This window comes from Leuciscus leuciscus, assembly GCF_965113295.1.
Source record: "Leuciscus leuciscus genome assembly, contig: HAP1_SCAFFOLD_265, whole genome shotgun sequence".
NCBI classification, from domain to species: Eukaryota; Metazoa; Chordata; class Actinopteri; order Cypriniformes; family Leuciscidae; genus Leuciscus; species Leuciscus leuciscus.
In genome coordinates this window covers 85,899-102,000 of record NW_028118457.1, presented here as the reverse complement: position 1 = coordinate 102,000, position 16,102 = coordinate 85,899, and the positions used below count along the sequence as shown (strand labels likewise).

General features: G+C 40.4%; 1 protein-coding gene across 1 annotated transcript; it reads right to left on the bottom strand.

Moving 5' to 3' along the window:
- Positions 1-2,632: 2,632 nt before the first annotated feature.
- On the bottom strand, positions 2,633-15,960 carry LOC309491455 (alpha-2-macroglobulin-like protein 1). The gene is made up of 34 exons (XM_082190513.1): positions 15,932-15,960; positions 15,205-15,385; positions 14,985-15,141; positions 14,815-14,867; positions 14,661-14,681; positions 14,399-14,564; positions 14,239-14,323; positions 14,048-14,162; positions 13,854-13,974; positions 13,632-13,741; positions 13,390-13,557; positions 13,073-13,294; positions 12,776-12,988; positions 12,547-12,696; positions 12,166-12,315; positions 12,002-12,077; positions 9,618-9,711; positions 9,311-9,536; positions 9,106-9,229; positions 8,914-9,035; positions 8,784-8,835; positions 8,606-8,689; positions 8,343-8,519; positions 8,157-8,232; positions 7,915-8,071; positions 7,766-7,840; positions 7,516-7,678; positions 7,254-7,438; positions 6,963-7,184; positions 6,754-6,875; positions 3,152-3,233; positions 2,986-3,069; positions 2,808-2,913; positions 2,633-2,730 (listed from the first exon to the last, which is right to left on the bottom strand). The coding sequence occupies exons 2-34, from the start codon at positions 15,376-15,378 to the stop codon at positions 2,690-2,692; spliced, it is 4,173 nt and encodes a 1,390-aa protein (XP_082046639.1). The 5' UTR covers positions 15,379-15,385; positions 15,932-15,960; the 3' UTR covers positions 2,633-2,689.
- Between the last annotated feature and the right edge of the window lie 142 nt (positions 15,961-16,102).

Genomic DNA, 16,102 nt, shown 5'->3' with positions numbered 1-16,102 from the left:
GTCAAAATGATTGTCTTTACCATTCAGAGACATCTTGATGTAGACGTCCTTCCAACAACTCTACATCTTCCCTTTCCAGCTCTGGTTCAGAGTCCGGCTCAAACATGTAGGGTTGAATCCCGTAGGTCGCGGCCGAGTCGGGTTCATTCACCACTTGCGCCATGATGTCAGTTTGTAATGATGCTGAAGTTACCTGCGTGTCAACCCCCCTCCTTCCTTCAACCAATCAACGCGCCCATCATTTGCATTATTAAAATGAGCGTCCATGACAGCCAAAACATCGCATTGATCTCGCGAGACAATAATGCCTTCAGAAATAAGGGTAAAAGTAGGTCTGTGTTTATTTTTTTTCCACTTTTCTTTTTTAGAAGGGCCTGAAAGACTATAATACAGCAGTAGGTATCCAATGTAATACTAAGTTATGACTCCTTTAAATGTAAGGAGTAGAAAGTACCGATATTCAAGTTAAAATGTAAGGAGTAAAAGTAAAAAGTAATAATAAAAATAAATAGTAAAGTAAAGTAAAAATATCAGAAAAATCTACTTGAGTACTGTAACGAAGTATTTGTACTTCGTTACTTCCCATCTCTGTACTAAACAGATTGACTATTTCTATCAGACGTCTACAGAAGTTCTTATTGAGAGTCAACAGATGTTTAGATGATGGTTGAAAATGTTTTCTTTGAGGTCCCCATCATGGTGATCAGCGTTTGCTTTAGTTGGGCTCTTGACCCTTAACTTTTGTTAAATTGCTTATTTTTCAGCAATTGCAGGGGTGACTATCATTCTGTTGCGCATAACCGAGGAACATCTGAGGAATTCTGGTTATCCTGGTTATTCATAAGCTGCCGTTTCACACTGCACATTCCTAAATCCCGGGCTAAAGTCCTTATTTGCGGTGTCAATAATATTGACTGGACAAACACAGCACGTGACCCGTTTACATAAAGGCTCTAGCATTGCTGTCCTCATACCACATTGCTGACTGTAATCAAGTTTTCAAAAGTGAACTTTTTGAAGGCAAGAATGACGGTCTCTTCTTGACATGTCCCCCCAATTGCCCGCGAGCTTCTCCTCCTGTCCATACGGTAATCTCTCTACTGTGCGACAGAGAGTCGCGTGGTTATGAATCAATCGTTAGCCTACTTTTACAAAAACTGCTTCTACAGGGCCATAGCGTAAGATACAAGGTAATGGAGCCTTTTATACTTTTTCATGTTTCTTTAGAAATAAATAATGGACAAATGGAGTCTTTAAAGCCTCAGATGTAAAGTTATTCACAGTCAAAGTGACGCCAAAATGAATGGGAGTCAATGGAATGTTAACAGCAGGTGATGGTCTGCTAATCAATGACAGCGCCCGGGGAAACTTCAGTTTATTCCGAATGATTGCCCCCTTGGGTCCGCCTTGCTCTGATGTCATGCTAACATATGTCAAAAAACTCTCGAGAGCGCAAGGCGGGATGTGTCAAATTCTGCAGTCGAGCGCAGTTGCTCTCCACCGACTGCGCTGATCAAAAGCATGATGGGAAACGACTTGCTGACGACACAGCTTAATGATCATTAGCTAAAACAACCGTGATGAATTGTTCTTTTTTTAAAAATTATTTTAAAACTATGTTTTATGTGTATACGTTATGTGTGAATATTCTCAAACTATCTGACAGTGCGATCTAAATGGGTTATGCATTGCAATTTTTATTTAAAGAAAACGTGTCGTATTAAAGGTGGTATCAGCGATTTCAGGCCCAAACATAAATGTTCACATTCATCTAATCTTACCTAACGATCCGCTAGCTGCCCGCCCCATAAGCATGCCATAAAAAAAAACGCGTCTCTGTAGGCAGCCTAGGCTCGTCATAGGCAGCCGTGCACGAGCGCAAAACCTCACAACACCCACCCCTGTCAGTGATTGGTTGGAACACTATTTGTTTGGGTTTTGAGTGTTTGGCTAAACTGGGTGAAGACAACTGTTTTTGTGTGCAGATCTCAGAGCCTAGGCTGCCTACAGAGACGCGTTTTTTTTGACGGCATGCTTATGGGGTGGGCAGCTAGCGGATCATTAGGTAAGATTAGATGAATGTGAACATTTATGTTTGGGCCTGAAATCGCTGATACCACCTTTAAAGAAAAAAAAGATTGATAAACATGTTTTTGGAATGGAATTAAATACATACTCTGGGCGTCTTGTTCATTATATTTATTTTTATATAAAAGCAACAGAACTTAAAACACATCCAGTTTTAGCAACACTGTGCACAAGCGTGAATCCCGCGATATCCATTTTTGATCTCGCAGCTGTCTGATCCACTGCGAGAAGAGAGAACTGTCCGGTTTGCCTGCACTTTTCACGGCAGCCGCCTACTCACATCTCAGGCGAAGCAAGGCGCATCTCAAACAAGCTTACAGGCATTGATATTATTCTGCAAAGGCAGTCTACAACTGCCCTGTGAGGTGACAAGTCTCCACTTGAGATGCCTTGGTTTTCTGGCCCTGGTTTCAATAAAGGCAGTTTTTGAAATAAGGAAGTTTTGAAACTTACAGGGTATTTTATAGTGTAATGAACTCTTAACTGTCAAAAGATCAAGGAAAGTGCAGTGCAAAAGTGCAGTCAGGAACAAGAGGCAACAGAACTGGTTGTATAGTGGTTTTATTCAAGTCACATGTCCTACAGCCAGTACTGAATCAAATCATGGACAGGAAGATGTGTAGGTGGTCTCAAATGAATCACCTGAAATAGGAACAGAAAATGAACTCATTTAACAGTGAATTCAGCCAGAGCAAAGCATGGTTAGGATGAAAGCGTACTTGGCTGATAGTAGTCATAAACATTGATGACTGCTGGCTTGAGATTTTCCACTGCAAGAACCTGTTTCAGCAGCAGAGTGTAACTCATGGGGACGCCTTTGGGAACCTACAAGACAGAAAGGATGAACAGCAAATACACAACACTCAAGATGGCAGCTAGTAATATACCCAGTCTCACCTCTTTCAGATACACTAGGACATGATCATCTTCAACATCAACCCGCTCCACTAGTGGGGCAAACGTTTGGGGTGAAGAACCAAGCTGAGGGGAACATCATTTGCACAATTACAATTGAAGGAGCTTCAAGCATCTTGGGACTTTCTAAATCATCTTAAATACAAACCAGTGACGCATCTGCCGTGAAGCCTGACAGGAGCTTAATGTCAACTAGAACCATGTTAGTGCTTGATTTTACACCATTGTATCTGAATGAGGGTGAAAAAGAGGTTTAGTCCAGACCAAGAACACAGCTTCCCTTTATCATGATTTACCATGATATATCACATTCTAGCATGATTTACCATAGTTTATCATGATTTACCATGGTTTACCATTATTTACCATGTTCTAGCATAGTTTACCATGATTTTATCTTAATTTACTTTGATTTACCATGTTTTAGCATGATTTACTTAATTTACTTTGATTTACCATGTTTTAGCATGATTTACCATGATATACCACATTTTAGCATGATTTACCATAGTTTATTGTGATTTACCATGGTTTACCATGATTTACCCTGTTCTAGCATAGTTTACCATGAATTCATCTTAGTTTACCTTGATTTACCATGTTCTAGCATGATTTACCATGATATACCACATTCTAGCATGATTTACCATAGTTTATCATGATTTACCATGGTTTACCATGATTTACCCTGTTCTAGCATAGTTTACCATAAATTCATCTTAGTTTACCTTGATTTACCATGTTCTAGCATGATTTAGCATGATTTTCCACATTCTAGCATGATTTACCATAGTTTATCATGATTTACCATGGTTTACCATGATTTACCCTGTTCTGGCATAGTTTACCATGATTTACCATGTTCTAGCATGATTTACCTTGATACACCACATTCTAGTATTATTTACTATGATTTACAATGTCTAATTATGAATTCAAAAGCACATGTCAAAAGACTTCATTAATAAGTAGAATGGCCAGCAGAGGGCACTAGAAGACCATTATTGGCTCAGTTTCAGTTTAATCTTCATGATTTTCACTAGTTTTCTGCACTAAAGCAAACCAGTCTTTCCATGTTAACTCCATAATGCATGCTTACACACACACACTAATACTTTAACAGATGGATTGACTAAATGTAATTGTAAATGTTAAAATAATGATTTTATAAAGTCTAAATATGAATTATAGAAACAATATGACAAAATAACTATTTTAAACAGCAGGGGGCAGTAAAATACCACTTATTGGCTTAATATGCCATTGTATTCATATTATTTTCACCTTTTTAAACTGTTATAGAGTCAAATTTTGTCCGATCGGTCTGAAATTTTTCATGCTTGTTCAGAGTGATATTTCACATGTTCTGACTTGTTTTTAAGAAGATCTGGGCCCGTATTCATAAAGAATCTTAATGCAAAGAGTAGCTCCTAGTGACAAAATTCTAAGAAAATTCTTAGAAATGTGGGCGTTTACTCTAAAATTAAAGAAAAAATCCTAGTAAAGAAAAGAGTAATTCAGAAAGCATCTTAACCCTTAAAAGAGGTCTTAAGGTCAAAATTGTTAGGAGCACGGACGAGGACTTTTAAGAGGCTTAAGAGTTTCTTTAGCAGAGGAGAAAATGGCAGAAAGACGAAGAGGGAGAAGAAATGTGTTGCAGACAATGAATAACAGTGAGTTAATAAGACGCTATAGATTAGATCGTGCAGGGATCATGTTTGTGACTGATCTTATTAGAGACACGCTAATATCTCCGATACAGCGCATATGCCATAGCGCCAGAAATGAAAGTAATCACTACATTACGATATTTGGCAACTGGGAAAATTCCATGTTTGATACATTAAAACCAACATTCAAACCACCACTTAAATAGACATGCCAGCAATTAGTGTAATTGGAAAGAGTGGAACAATTTTTATCATTCTAAGCCAAGCAAATACCTTATAGGAAATTAACAGCATGGTAAATAAAAAGGATTTATATACACATATATAATGTGTGTGTGTGAGTGTGAGAACGGTCAAATAGGAAAAATTACGTATGTAATTTCAAAGTGAAGGCTTAGAATAGACCCTATACTTAAAATAACTTTTTTTCCCTTCTTGGACAACCAACCAATCACAGTCGTCAAAAGATTGTGTCATACATAGCAACGGGGTCAACCCCGCCTCCTTACTAAGATGAAAGTTTTTGTCTTTTCCTTACGCAGAGTTGCTCTCAGATCGGTCCCGAATCGCTTTTAAGCTAAGACTCCTACGTAAAAGTTTTTAAGCTAAATTAAAAGTTTTCTGAGAGGATTCTTAGAATCTTTATGAATACGGGCCCTGAGCATCTTAAAAGATATAAGCTTTCGGGGACACTTGGTCAAGGCCACATTTTGATGTGACCCTATTATAGCCATCCAAATGAAGTAGTTCAACTTTTTTTGATAATTACTGATCTAGAGAGTCCAGAGAATTGTACTGCACTAGTTTTGAACATTATTATATGAAAATTATATGATCATAGATTAAAAAGACCATTTACAGCCAATGCAGGCAATTTACCATTGGTAATATATGGTTTTAAAGCTTTTTAACAGTTATAGCGCCACCTTTGGTCCGATCTCCATAAAATTGGGCAAGCTTGTTGATGTTATGTCACATATGCTCACCAATTTTTGTGAAGTTCTGAGTTTTCATTTAGGATTTTTAATGTATTTTGCCACGCCCATTTTATAAATGACCCTATTACAGCCATCCAAATGCAAAAGTTCAACTTTTTTTCGATAATTATTGATCTAGAGAGTCCATAAAATTGTCCTAGACTGGTCTGGTTCCGATCGGGTAAAAAACCTAGGACTAGTTCGCAAAAGTAGGCTTTTAACATATTTGCAAATAATTAATGAACGGTTTGATTGACAGCAATGGTTCTTGAGGCAAAGTTGTTCAGCATGAGCAGATCTATCAAATGATATGCATATTGTGTGGATGAGTGTTACGCCACGTGATTACAGAGCCATAAAACTCGTTAGCGCCAACTAGTGGCCGATTTCTTTCAAAATTCTTACAGACCTCTAGGGCCATGACTCGAACATGCCCATCGAGTTTCGTTCCGATCGGCCTCCGTTAACCTTGTCTAATAGGTGCTCAAACTTCATTGGCCAATGGCGGCCATGTTTTTTCAGATACACCAATGTCCTCATAGATATACATGGGGCCTTGGACCAAGACACTGCATACCAATTTTCAAGTCAATCTGACTAATGGTCAGGTGGTTATAGCCCTTTTCATGTTTTTTTCATGTTATAGCGCCACCTAGTGCTCAATCGTCGCGATTTTTTTACTGTGACCCCAGACTGAACCCATACACATGTGTACCGAGTTTGGTGAAAATATCTCATTTCGTTCACGAGTTATAGCCATTTTAGTAAAATAGGCTCCGCCTCCTTCGAACGTTTTGACACCCCTTAGCAACCGTGGATCGAAATTTCAACTTTTTTTCGATAATTATTGATAATCAGACCCCTGTGAACATTTCTGCACTGGTTTGGTTCCGATCGGGCAAAAAACCAGGGACTAGTTCGCAAAAGTAGGTTTTGGACAAAATCCAATATGGCGGAAAAATTTGCATACCGGAAATTAAATCCTTGAGGCCATTTTTGTTCGGCTTGACCCAAGGATTCCAATGATATAAGACACTTGAGTCTGTGACAAACGGTTAATGAGTCATAAACATCAGTTGGTTACAGGACACAATGCGGCTTACTTCACAGTGAACTTCAACATGAGATTGGCTCCAAGTGGTTGGCAGTCTCCAGTCACCTTCGCTTCGACACTCAGCGTCATGGAGACTTTAACGGGTGTTGGGATGTTGTAGAAACACGCAACCTATAGTACGAGTAGAAAAATCAAACAAAACACATTTAGATTTGGCTGTGCACAACAAATATAGATAGATGGGATGAAGATACAGACCTGCACAGACACACAAGAGGATCCTGATGCTTTAACACTATATTTGCCTGGAACGTTCTTCAGTGGCTTCTCCTGATACAGCAGCCTGTTGTCCCGATTCACTTTGAAGCTATAAGAGTCTCCTCCTACTACTGAGGACTGTACGGTAACAGTGCTGGAGCCGTCCAAGCTGAACACTTGAGCAGCGTACACAGACAGAGCCTGAAGAGCCACCACAGTGTCCTAAAAACAAGTACAAGATTAAAATAAATCCTTAAAATGATTGCACTCATGTTTGGTAGTCAGAGGCACCTGGGTGGAGGAAAACCCTCCATAGGGATTCTGCTGGGCCACGAGCCAGTTGACAATGCGGTTAGCATAACCCAGATTAGCTGCCGTGAGAGGCTGAACAGCAAGAACCGCTAGCAACACGTAAGAGCTGATCTCCACCGCCAGAGTATCACCAGATGTCGTCTGAGACCAATGGACCTTAGTGCCTTAGGATAAGATGGAGGTGAGAAAGTTGATGCCAAAGACCCTGATGAATCAACATCAAGAGGCTGGTAAATCTTACCTTCAGAAATTGCAAGGTTGTTCAAGGCAGTTAAAAGCTGTGATCGAGTGGTGGTCTCTCCGGCCAGACTGAAGGTGTAGGCCAGCAGAGCCATGACATAAGTGTTTCCAAGGTTCCCAACGACAGGCCTCAAGCATGACAGACCGTTGGTAATGACAGGATCCTTAAAAAAAAAAAAAAAAACGCATATCAGTCAGCCAGAACAGGAGGGTCATCTGCAAGGAGCTTATACAACTACTGGATTGGTTACCGTGGTGGGGACACCTAGTTCAAGCAGCGATGCAACAATGTAGGCAGTCATGGTCACACTGTCACCAACTCCACCCTTAAAAGAAAGAAAAGGAGACTGATTTAGAAGACCAGTCCATTGTCCAGTGCATTTAGAAACATGTAATGCACCTTCATGTCACTATGGTACAGAGTTCCCTGCTGCATGAAACAGCCGTCTGAACCCTGCTTGCTGATCAGCCAATCCTTTGCAGTCTGCAGGACATGTGGATCAATGAAGACAAATTGCCTCGCTAGACCAAAGGACCTCATGACAAAGGCAGTCAACCTGGTCGTGAAAAAGGTTGACAAAGTAAACAAACTGTTTGTGCCACGACAGATTATACACAACAGTAGGACAGTGTGAAACTCACCATGTATTTGATTCATCATAACCAAATGTGCTGTATGATCCATCGCTGTGTCTGAAGTTCAGTTGTCCTTGGTATCCTGATTAGATCATACAGCACATGTAAGTGATAGTCCAATGGGAAGAGCAGGACAAAGCTACCTTGAAATTGAGTCTCCTACATATATAAAGTGGATTTGGTCATCCATACCGCTCTGAAGGAAGCCTGTGGCAGTCTCTCGGATGGCTGCGGTGAGTTGCCCTGTGACCTTCAGGTACAGTAGGATGTAAATATTTGGAGCAAGAATGATCATATTCTGTTCTCCACAGCCAGATGGCATCTGTAATAACCCATTTAGATTCTTCAGCGCACGACCCATTATGTCCCCTACAAGAGGTCAAGCATAAAACCCACATCAGAAACAGTTATTCTACCAAACTTCACGTCAGTTTCTACTGAATGAAATGTAGTACCAAGGACTGAAACTGAGCATCTGGCAGATCCTTGAACCATGTTTGTTGGAAATCTCAGAGTCATGTCTTCAGAAAGATCTTTTCCTGCAGACAAGAGAAGGGCTCAGCATTTTAGAGCTAGGCTAATGTTTGGCTATACAGGGAGAACGTATTTGGGAATCATGGAGTGCAAACAAACCCTTTGGACACAGTAACCAACTCTGGGTGTTTGTCCTTTCAACTCCTTCAGGCTATAGAAGCAATAACACCACATCAGTAAAGCAGCATGAGCTCCATGACCAGACTACAGAAGGCTAGTTAACACTTACCAGGACAAGTAGACTTCGAATGACTACGTCGATGCGTCCTCTCGTAGGCACAGTCACGACTTCAGTGCCACATCGGGTCTGGGATGCTTCAGCTGAAGCACTGACAGTCACATTGACAGTTCCTGCAGTGACAGACAGGAAGTGAGCAACACCCTTAATATACACTTAATTTAGAGAGGATCCAAAACTGACCAAGAACAGAAGCTGAGAGAATCCATTTGAAGGTCTTTCTCCCATTGGCACAAAGACAGGATGAATACGGATCAGTATATGGTTTAAGAGTGAAGGCAGTGGATGAAGCTGGAGTTACTTTAACCTGCCAATGAAACAGAACACATGGAGCAAAGACACATGACCTTCTCTATACAGATGAATTATAAAAGAAACCATGGCAGACCATGATGCACTTGGACAGATAGCTGAAGACTGTGGCCTTCAGCTCAAAAGACTCCCCACGGACAATGGAGTATGGCAGGGAGAGCTCCAGGAAGAAGGGCTGGAAGACTGTCAGCAGAGCAGGAGGAGCCAGACCAAAACCTTTTGAAGACAGGCAGAACGCCTCAGTCTCCCATGTGGTGATGGTGTCAGGAACAGTGAGGGGAACTCGTGTTGATCCAGTGTTTCTGAAAGACAGGAGAAAAATAAGGGGAACAGGGAGAAAAACTGCGCAAGTAGCTTTAGAAGGAACAAGATGCTTCACGAACCCCACACGAGCAAGCTGCCAGAGCCATGTTTCTGGAAAGTAAGTCCTGACAGTCACTTCAAAAGAGGAAGTGTCGGGTCCATTCAAAACCACCACTGAAAGACAAGCAATTTTACACCAAACTGTCTTAGTATCTGCAGAATAAACAGGGTTCATAACTGCCCCTCTTATTGCATTTATGGAAATGATTAAAACACCCAACAACTTGTTGATCCACAAGTAGTACCCTCACGAAAAAAGGTTTATTAGTGCGCTATTAGTATACTTTTAAACTAAAAAGTATACTTTGTATGTACTTCTCAGAAATACACTTCAAATTGGCCTATACTTGTTGATCGAGATATAGGCTACTTAAAGTATAATTAAGTATTCTTGGCTTGTACTTGTTTACTATTTTGTTTGAGTAGCTTAATAAATACTTTTTTAAAAAACATTACACTCTGTCTTATAAACTAACATGTTCAGATAGCATCAAGCTTTCGGGTGGAATAGTAAATAAAATAAGAAACTGAACCTGATCTTGAACAGTGATAACCCTTACAAAAAAAATGTTTAAGGGCCTGTTCACATATCGCGTCTTTTGCGCGCGCAAGTTCGTTATTTCAAATGTAGGCGCGCGGTATGCGCGCTCATAATGGAAGTGACGCGGTGCGACGCGCTCGTTTTTTCCAAGCGCGTCCGCGCCGCATCGAGATAAAAACATCTCAACTTTTAAGAATGCCACGAGCGCACCGCAGGTCACGTGACAAGAACCAAGCTTAGCAACGACAGACGCCTCCGGAGCGCAACCACCCGAGCGCTTTGGAAAAAGGAGAACGCGGCACGCCTAGCGTTTTCAATGCGTTTTTAGGCGCGATATGTGAACGCCGCCTAAGTGTGCTATTAGTATACTTATTTTCAACTAAAAATAAGAAAGCATACTTTCAGTCTACATTTTATATACACTTCTCAAATATACTTAGTTACATGTGTACTTGACTTGTACTGAGAGAAACGTATATTTGGCCTGTACTTGTACTCAATCTTTTGATCGAGATATACAAAAGTATAATTAAGTATCCTAGTTGTTTGAACTCTTGATCAAGTAGCCCATTAAATATAATTTTACATAGTTTTTCATATACAGTCTTATGAAACTTACATTGTTAGAAAATATTGATATAAAACATTTCTAATGCTGCGTATCTGATTTTTTGTGTAGGCTAGTCCACTGGTAGTGTATAGGAATTAACTTCTACTTTACTCTTTCCCCACCATTGACTGAATTCCAGCTGTCCATGTTTTCACTGTTATATGGTAGGGGGCGCTATGACACATCTAGTACAGAATCTCCGGATCAAAACATAGAAGCTGAAACAAGTGATAGAAGATTGCTCACGCAAATGTAAGATAATGTGATCAAACATTAAACGGCGTGTAAATCAAAACTGCTTAATATTTCCAAATGAAATGAAGCATAACCCATGAAAAGAAAGCAACTGAAGCTTTTGGGGTGTTGGACTCCAACTGTGTTTTGATCATCGTTCTGAACCTGATCAAGGCACAGTCTTTGGCAAAAATAAGATTCAACCGTTTAAAATGTTCCCTTTATGAAACTTACTGTAGCGCATGGACTAGATTCATGATTCTTTCTGCAAACAATGAACACATTTCTAAAGACTCCTAAAGCTTCAACCTCCTGACTCAGATGCAAATCAGGGCCTAACGCCAGAAAGTCTGTGCCAAATGGCCCCGACACTTTTTATGGGCCCGCTGAGGGTCTCCAGAACAACAGACCTGTCCCCACGAGTCACTTAGGGAAAGCTTCAGAGAGATCATTATCGAGTCCTCCCCCCTTCTCTCTCTGCAAGCTAGGTGCTCCAAAAAACTTGTAGTATACAACTACTAAACTAGTAGCTTAGCACCGAAAGAGCAAAAATATAAAATTAGTAAACTACAAGTATGATGTTAAATTCACTTAAATAACTAGTATAAAACTACTAAACTAGTTTACCGAGTATACTTCAAAGTGTACTTTCATAAACTAAAAAATGGTTACATGTATTAAATTCGTAAACTACTAGTATACCCATAAATTCACTTGCAGTACAAATGAGAAACGCAATTGTGAACTAGTTGTGCACTTAGTTTACTACTCTTACACTTAAACACTTTTATATTCTAAAAGTGGGCCAATTTAGTCCCAAGCGGTATTAAAATAGTACACTTACAAGTTTACTACTAGTACATATTGACAGTATATGTACTACATAACGTATACTTAAATACACTTGGACATCACTCAAGTATACTTTTTCATAAGGTAATCCTCACATAACTGAATGCAAGTTCACCAAGTCATGCAGAATTTTTCACTGAAAGAACAGCCTCTCTGCATAGACCTACCATCTGGGAATCTGCGATACAGCGGGCACGGAGGGGCTTGTACAGCGAGATTTGTTGCGATCTTCATTCCCAGGCTCTGTCAGAGAGACAAGTCAAAACACAAGACAGATTTAAAGTCAATGACTCAGTTTGTGACCATGTAGTCACAAAATACAGTTTTCTACCTTGAAGGTTGTGTACACTTGATTTGTAGGAGAAGTGTAGGCAGGATCTATGTCAAAAGCTAGACGTGGTCGAAAACCTAGACACTCTGGTTCATCCTGAACGCTGTTTGGGTAACCTGATAGTGATCGCACCGGGAGCAAGTCAAACACCTGAAACCATGAAAAAAAGGTAACTTTTGAAAAAATGTTGAACAAAATTCATTACTGTTTGGAATGTTATGTCACAGAGTACATAAATGTATGTTAAGATGTACACCAAAACTGCTATAATCATAACAGAATAGGTTTGTTCAATTTCTCTCAGCATTACTCAAATTCTAAAGCTGAACCTGAATGTCAGTCAAAGCCAACAAGAATTTTAAATCAACTGCACAAGGATACCATTTTCGCACTCAGACGTCTTCCTGGCTCCAAGATCCAGATGCTCTGATCTACAGCACTGATGCCACACAGAGATCCTGCTTGAGCAGAGACAGTCAGAACATTTCCCTCAGCAGGAACGGCCGTAGCAGGAGAGAACTGTAGAGACACCTGGAACAAGGACCAACACGCTTTAGGACACGTCATCATACCCCACTTAAAGCCAAAAAAGTGCTAATGCACATCATACTTTGTTTCGGAGACACATTTCGGTTTCAAACGACGCACTACCAACAACAACATTCTCACTGGGCAGAACACAGTAGACCAGAATCTGCACTACTGGAGCCATATCGACACTGACAGACAGCTGGAAAGACACCGAGCCGCTCGTGACTGTATTAGAAGCCCTCGCTTTGACCGTCTGAAATCCATGGAGGACGATCAATCCTCTGGACAAGACCTGACAAACACAAAACAAGTGGGTGCATAAACAGTCGAGAGCAATGATTATAAAAAAAACAAAAACAACCTGATATCCACTCACCATATAGATGATGTCAACGCTGTAGTCACCAGTCTCTCCAAAAGAATACTTCACGGTCACTGGAAACGCAGCACCACATTTGAGTGGCTGCTCAAGCTTCACTATAGTCAGTTCACTAGATGGGTTGTTAGGAGAATCAGGTTGGAGAAGCCGAACAACCCTTGTATCTGTAGTGAAGTATGGCGATTTGTAACCATTGACAACCGCTGGAGTAGCACTTGCCTGGGGAACAACGAATGGAATTGGTTTCTTGCGAGAGAAATTGAGATCTACAGAGATCGGAGTCAACACTTCACAAAACACAGAGCAAATCGTACCACCAGATTCAGAGCGGCTTTAGGAAGACTAGCAGCGCTGAGGGAGAATGAGGCCAGTCCTTTCTGGTTTGTGGTCAGATTCAGCAGCAGTTTGTTGGGCCAGCTGTTATCCAGGAGATAAACCGCTTTGTTTGCGATTGGAGTTCCATCAAAACGAGACACTGAGATCTTTTGGGAATGATCAAGGTTAGGAAAGGGAACCAATGTGAAGGCTTCTGCAACAAGGAATTAATTATACTTGCCTTCCCATTAATCATTGATCCAGGTTCAAAATATTCTGGGATGTCCAAAAATATAACTCTGCCGACTTCAAATGTAATGGACACTGTTGCAGATTTTGACATGACTACATCTGGGGGGGTGGAGAGATACAATATAAAAAATAAAATAAAAATTAAAAAAAAAGAGAACTGCAAACAAACTTTAAAGCAAGTACCATTGGTTCAGATCAGCCAAAAGCTCACCTGTTCCCACCTCAGTGACATTCACATTTACAAGAAAAGTATCTTGCATATTATTTTCAAATTCAGTGTTGAAAAACACTGATGTATCGACGCTAAGGGAGGCACAGCCTGTGGCATTCATCTGGTAACAGAACAAAGAGTCACATTAAAGTCAAGCACAAGAAAAACCCTCCTCTGTAAGGCAGGAGTCAAACCTTTGCAGTTTTAGTCAGGCAACGACGGGTCACATCAGGAACCACAACGAATGGAAAAGGATCACGGCACACTTCCACCAAGGCTAGACCGGGTACAGGTTGGCCATACGTGTATCTGGGAAACATCACAAGGGACAAAATTAAGAATTGACCAACCCCAAGACAAGATAATATCTGTACGTTTCACTCACTTGGCACAAGCCTCGACTTTCAGTCCCACATCTGCAACGCTGTACGTCTGTGGTGCGTTTACAGTCACGTCAAACTTGGGCAAAACTAAACCAGAAATAAAAACGCTGTAAGACCTCAGATCTGTCTCTGAACTGTTGCACATCATTCACAATAACTTACCATATTTTTTCACTTCAAAAACATGGGAGATCATTTGGTCGCCAATAAAAGCCTTTAGTGTGTACATCCCCATCTGAGCCTCTGGGTTTAACTTGTGAGAAAGCTGCAATATCCACTCCGTTGAGGAAACGTTTTTCCACTGACCAATGCGGTTATTATTATTGTCCTATTAAAACAATGAACAGCTTATAAAACGGCAAACAAAATGTACAGAAAGTGGCAGTGGCTCCATTCAAAGACTCGGACCAGAACAAATTCTCACCTCCACAACCACCAGATTGTACTGAAAGACAAAGACAGGAATATTAAGCATTTAAAATAGACACTATTGCAGCAATCATTGAAGAGAACTGCAAAACTGTGCACGTAAAAATAACTTGCAATAAATTTGCAATTTGTTCATGGCCAGACCTTACCATCTGATCAAGTGGCACAAATTTGGCATCCATGGTGACAACTCTGAAATTCACTGCAAAGACAGATAAACTCATATTATTTGCATAATGCACTTGTAGACAATCAGAACTTGTAGCGTACTGGACTATATACACCTCTAATATTAAACCAAGGGACAATCACAGCTCACCTGTTTGTCCTGGATTGTAGATGGGTTTGTCTGTCTGGATGAAGGTCAAAGGCAGGTAACGTCTGAACATGACTTTTCTCTCTTCAGTCGCTTTGAAGACCTTCCCTTGAACATCTACCTTCAGCATCTGCACAGATTCTCCATCTACTTGAGGAGCCTGTGGACAACTCAGTTAACTCAGACAAAAAAAAAGAAAAGAAAAAGTCTCATGACAACAGACCTGGAAACTAAAGCACTGATGAAATGGCTTTGAAGAAACTTGCTGCACAAGTCGAGTTATCCTTTTGTCATCAAGCAGAGAAACTGTCATTGTGAGACTCTCTTGGGGTTTCAGAAGACTTGCACACAATTTGGCATCAGATCCAGTTTCAATCACTGCAGGGAAAGTCACCATGAATAACCTGTGTAAACATCATGAAGTTTAGGTTCAGAGACCAAAGGGAATCAGGTCAAAACATTTACATGTTGGTTGAACATCCACAGAAAGTGGCTGCCACAGGGTTGCCAGGTCTGTGCATCAAAAATAAGCCAAAGTGGTTATCTCCATCAGAGAGTGGGTTGAAGTACCAAACGTAAAAAAATTAAAAATTTAAATAAAAAAAAAACCCACACACACACGGGAAACCCTCTGATTTAACAACAATGTGCCATGGTCCCAAAATAAGAGCACAATACAGCCATTTTTGTACAGCAATATATTTGAGGAACAATAACTCCAACAGCACACAAACTCCATTCAACAGGGACTTATATAAAAAAACAAGTGTTAATGAATAGTTTGGTTGGTCCCATTCATCATTTGAACACTAGATGGGAACGAGTACAACATGATTAATGAACTTAAACATTTAATGCTTTGGTGCTTCATTTTGCCATCTTTACAACTGCATCATTCAGCATAGATTAGACATTAGGCCACTTTTCACTTCAAAGCCCATAGTACTTACGGCCTTTTCTGTCCATCAACAGCAAAGAGGAAAAGGGCTAAAACGAGCCCTTTCCAAACACATATCTCCCTCACAGCCATGAAGAGCAATCATCCAAGGCTAGACAGAAATCAAGAGTCTCTTTCAAAAAAAACCCTGCAGCACTTCTATTAAGATCCACACTGCGCTACA

Excerpts from the sequence above, each read along its gene's own strand:
- LOC309491455 (XM_082190513.1), bottom strand. The coding sequence starts at position 15,378 with ATGGTGACTTTCCCTGCAGTGATTGAAACTGGATCTGATGCCAAATTG. Across the intron at positions 13,975-14,047 it reads GCCTGACTAAAACTGCAAAG|ATGAATGCCACAGGCTGTGC; the intron begins GTTTGACTCCTG and ends TTCTGTTACCAG. Across the intron at positions 12,697-12,775 it reads AAATGTGTCTCCGAAACAAA|GTGTCTCTACAGTTCTCTCC; the intron begins GTATGATGTGCA and ends TCCTTGTTCCAG.